This window comes from Lutra lutra, chromosome 4, assembly GCF_902655055.1.
Source record: "Lutra lutra chromosome 4, mLutLut1.2, whole genome shotgun sequence".
Taxonomy (NCBI): domain Eukaryota; kingdom Metazoa; phylum Chordata; class Mammalia; order Carnivora; family Mustelidae; genus Lutra; species Lutra lutra.
In genome coordinates, this window is record NC_062281.1 from 136829470 (window position 1) to 136834756 (window position 5287).

Here is a 5287-nt window from a genome sequence, read left to right on the forward strand (position 1 = left end):
CTGGGCCTGAGTACCTGTCACTGGTCCTGTTCTCTACAGCCCCTCCCAAAACCTCATATATATACTACCTTGGGTTCCATTTAATTAAAAGGTGAGAGGGCAGGTAAATCAATCAAAGCCCCCATAAAACAAGTATCCCAACTGAACTACCACCAATTAAAGTGCAAACTGCAGGGGAATATAGTGGCTGAGGCTGAGGCCATCTAAAGGCCAGGAGTGGGGGGGTGGTGCATATGTATAAATCAGAGGATGGGTATCAGAAACTGGTCCCTCCTCTAGATCACAGCAGAGCCAAAGATGCAGGCAACCAGTGAAGATTCTTTGGAGGACTCTGGGGTCCAGAGTCTCCCCCACTATGGGGGAGGAGCTACCTAAGAGTCTGGGTGAGGGGGTAGTTAGGCCTTGGAACAGTTCCAGAGCCACAGGTGACACTACATCTCCACCTCCTCCACCTCTGCCCAGTTAACTAACACAACTCCTATCCGGTACCCAAGAGCTTGCCTTCCATTTCTCACCTCTACCTAGAAACACCCTACACAAGGCCAACTCGTGGAGACTGCAGTGTTTTCATATGAGAAACTCCAAACCCCCTCTCCCAAAAAAGGAACTGTTTCCTTACTCCCTCCTGCTCTGAGCCTTACTCTCCCCCCAGGGCCCTTAATGTGACTGAACTGGAAATCTCCTTCCTCAGTTCCTGGGTTCATCACCTTCTCCATCCTGGGGAGAGGAGGAAAAGGGGATCAAGAACAGGGATTGACCAAAAGCAGACGGGGAAAGGGCAGAAGACAAAAAAATGTTTTCTGAAAAAATGAGGAGGAGGAGAAGGAGGAAAGATAAGTAGGTCACTGTCTTGCTCCTATAATACAAAGTGAAGAAAGTTTGTTTTGGAAGGTAAGTCCTGGGGGCTCTGACCCCTAAGCCCCAGAGTAGGGGTAGGAGGCCAGTGGCAACAGCTATCTGGCGTTGGTTGCTGAAGCGTTAAAAAGTGCCATGACAGAGCTGTCAGGAGGCAGCCCTTGGGAGCCAGGGCTCAGTGTGGGGTTACCTTAGGGGCTGTGTGCTGAGGGGTGGGGATGGAGGTTATTTCTTAGCTCTCGTGCTAGCTCCAGACTTGTTTGCTGCTAGCCACCCCCTCAGTTGCTACAACACTGGCTCTTGTTCTGCTGGGACTGTTCATGGAGATCCACACCCCGGCTTCGGCCTGCTGCACCCCCCAGATTCTGGGGTTCACTCTTTGGCAACTTCTTAGCTATTGCCAGGAAGAGATCATTCATAGCTGTCTTGGCTGAAGTTTCCATAAACAATAAGCTGTTGTCATCTGCATATGCCTGGGCCTCTTCATACTCCACCATGCGCTTATTGGCCAGGTCAGCTTTGTTCCCTGCCAGGGCAATAACGATGCTAGGACTGGCCTGTCGCTGTAGTTCCTTTACCCATGTCTTCGCTCGGGCAAAGGTTTCCTGATTAGTAATGTCATAAACCACAATGGCCGCTTGGGCACCTTTGTAATACATGGGGGCCAAACTATGGTATCGTTCCTGCCCAGCTGTGTCCCAGATCTCAAACTTGACTGTTGTGTCATCTAGACAAACAGACTGGGTGAGGAAGGCCGCTCCAATGGTGCTCTCTTGGTACTCATTGAACTGCCCTTTGACAAAACGGAATAACCAGGCTAGACTTCCCCACTGCAGATTCACCCAGCAGGACCAATTTGAACTGGCATATTTTGCTGGCCTGGGGCTGCCCATTGGGCCTGGCTGTGCTTCTGCTAGTCATGGCTAGATTATGAGAATGGGAAAGGGTGGAGGGAGAGGGATGCCACAAAGCAGCAAAGAGGGGAGGGGGAAAGGGGAGGGGACTTTAGGCTTCAACAGTCCTGGGGCTCCGTCTCTCCCGTAGGGCCAAAGCCTGTGTCGAACAGACAAACAGCTGCAGCTCAACCAAACCCTCCTGCCCCTCCTCTCAATATTTTAAAATAAATATGAATTTGTTATAAATTTTTGATACATTTGCTATAATCTTAAAGAAAAGAAAGTTCCCTTAGAACTTTCATTGAAGGAATATTGCTTAGAGTATTTTATTACGAATGGGTGTTGAATTTGATTTTAGAATTTTTCTGAATCAATTGAAATAATCAAATTTTTCCTCCTTTATTAAGTTAAGATGGGTTGCATTCATAAATGTTTGAACATAGTATCAATATCAAATTATTGGAACAAATTCAGCCTAAGACATATTTTTAGATATTCAAGGTTAATTTTGTTGACTTTTTTTAAAAAAATATTTTATTTCTCAGAGAGAGAGAGTGAGAGAGCACAAGCGGAGGGAGTGACAGAGGGAGAAGCAGGCCCCCCAATGAGCAAGGAGCTGGAAGTGGAACTCAATCTCAGGACCCTGGGATCAAGACCCAGCCGAAAGCAGATGTTTAACCAACTGAGTCACCCAAGCATCCTTAATTTTGTTGATTTTTAAAAGGGTTTTTACACCTATGTTCATAAGTGTGAGGAGCCTATAATTTTCTAATCTCCTAATATTTTCATTAGGTTTACTGATATCATAATCATAGCTGGATCACAAAATAAGATTGAGAATACTTTTTTTTTTTTTTTAATTTACCCCCAAGGAATTTGTGTAAATTTATCCCTGAACTACTAATGGAATTCACTATGATAGCCAGCTATCCAGGTCTGGAATTTTCTTTCTTTCTTTTTTTTTTTTTTAAAGATTTTATTTATTTATTTGACAGAGAGATCACAAGTAGACAGAGAGGCAGGCAGAGAGAGAGAGAGGGAAGCAGGATCTCTGCCGAGCAGAGAACCCGATGCGGGACTCTATCCCAGGACCCTGAGATCATGACCTGAGCCGAAGGCAGCGGCTTAACCCACTGAGCCACCCAGGCGCCCAGGTCTGGAATTTTCTTAATGAAAAGAATGTGCTTACAGATTCCGTTTTTTCCATAGGTTAAAAAAAAAAAAAAAAAAAGATTCCTTGTGTTTGTTTTGATATGTTTTATTTTTCTAAGACTTTTCCCATTTTATTTAATAGTCAGATTTATTATAATGGAGTTGTTTATCATATCTTTGTTATAATTATCTTTTTAAACCTATGAAAAATACATGAATATGTCCTTTTTTAACTTATACTACTAATTATTTTTGTCATCTTTTTTTTTTATGGATTTTTCTTGCCAGCAATTAATCAATTTTATTGGATTAAAAAAACCTGTGTTGGGGCGCCTGGGTGGCTCAGTGGGTTAAGCCGCTGCTTTCAGCTCAGGTCAGGATCCCAGGTCCTGGGTTCAAGCCCCACATCGGGCTTTCTGCTCAGCGGGGAGCCTGCTTCCTCCTCTCTGTCTGCCTCTGCCTACTTGTGATTTCTCTCTGTCAAATAAATAAATAAAATCTTTAAAAAAAAAAAAACCTGTGTTATGTTGCTCCTTCCAGTATCATAGAGGTTTTCTATTTTATTAATTTCTGCTTTTTATTATTTCCTTTTAAAAAATTCTTTGTGTTTAATTTACTGTGTTCTTTAAACTCTAGGATTTGATGCTTGTTATTTAGACCTTTAAGTTACTTAATTTTTTTTTTTAAACATAAGAGGATTATCTACAGTTTTATTTTTTAGTGATTTGTACTTCAGTGTGTTGTGGTCAGAGAAAGCCATAAATGAGTCCATCCTTTTCTATCTGTTGAGACTTTCCTAATGGACAAGAACATGATTATTTCATAAATGATAATTATATCTATCCTATCTCCTAAATAATATAGCATTTTTGTTATATATATCAATCCTATAAATAATAAACAATTATTTTTTACATTCAATATTCATTTAGGTTTATCTTCAATCTGAAATTATTTTTCTCTCTCCGTCTTAATTTTATTTTGTGCTGCCCAATACCTTTGAAAAGATAATCTATAATCTATCTTAAAGTACAGATATAAATAGATATATATCTATACCTATATATATATAGTTGAATAGATATATACCTATACATTCTATATATACAGCTGTGTGTGTGTGTGTATATATATATATATATATATATATATATATAAGTGAATAGATGAATACATAGCTTCTCCAATTTTTTTCACTATGGATTTCGCCTTTTATTACTGGAAGCAAATGACCAGAATTTAGAATCAAAAGGAGACTGTCACCATTTTAGATCAAAATTATATTAACTGGTTTATGTTAAAAGCTTCCAAAATTATATTAACTGATTTATGTTTTCTTTATAAAACAGGGCATCTATCATCATTTGGCCATAGGTAGCTCCCATCAAGAAAGATTTTGGCTTCTGAACCATGTGAGAGATCTTTCTAATTTGATTCTGATTTCTATGTTATTTTTTTTCTATTTGTCAACAATGTATACAGTTTCAGGGAAATTTCAAGATCAAAACATTTTCTGCATCTCACAGAACTTTAACTTTTTTCTGGTAGAGTTGGGACCCATTTGTTATATCACCTTCTAAAACATTCACTATTTAAGTAAGATTTTCATGGAAAGATAAAGAATAAAATACCTTATTACTAAAAAAGGACAATTTGCACTTTTATATAATAGGATGCATTTATCCTAATTTCTTTAAAGTTCTTCAATTGACATGAAACTAATTTTAACTTAAATGGAGAACTTTTGACAAGCTGTATATCATTGAGGTAGCAAAAAGTGTGAAAATAATAATGGTAATTTCCAATAATGACAGTTTTAAAATTATTCACATTTTTATTAAAAACTATCATGGTTCCAATATCTTGCCTTGAAACTGCCCAAACAAAATGACTTAACTGTATTGTGTATTACTTTATGGGACAATGCTTACATATTTAAACTGCCCAAACAAAATGACCTGAATATATTGTGCATTTCTGTATTAGACAATTTTTACATATTTCCCCTAGCATTCTTTTAATTTTGAGACCTAAGTGCTAATAAATCAATAATTCCTGCTAGAAACACATATGTCACACTTGTCAGAAAATATCGCCTATAATAAAAAGGACCCTAAGTAAGATTTGTAAGAAAACACTGACTTTATTTCATAAAATGGCAACAATCCAGGGGATTTTGTAGAATTTAGATCTTTATATGTTACCTAAAATATTACATACATATTAGACAGTGAAAGGAAGAAAGACACTCTAGCAGAAACCTACTGGATGAGAAAATACAGTCCTGAAATATTCTACCTTAACTCTAACCAAGGTTGTATGCTATGAGAAATTTGAATCACAGTATTTTTAAAATGGAATATTTTTTTCTCTCAGAAATAAGA

The 5287-nt window shown here is 38.3% G+C and overlaps 1 protein-coding gene across 1 annotated transcript; it reads right to left on the minus strand.

The window, feature by feature from the left end:
• Nucleotides 1-1019: 1019 nt before the first annotated feature.
• LOC125098886 (ras-related protein Rab-5B-like) lies at nucleotides 1020-1954 on the minus strand. Its single transcript, XM_047728112.1, is given in 2 exon segments — nucleotides 1020-1661; nucleotides 1663-1954. Coding segments are annotated over 2 exon segments (642 nt in total). The 5' UTR covers nucleotides 1777-1954; the 3' UTR covers nucleotides 1020-1133.
• Nucleotides 1955-5287: the final 3333 nt, after the last annotated feature.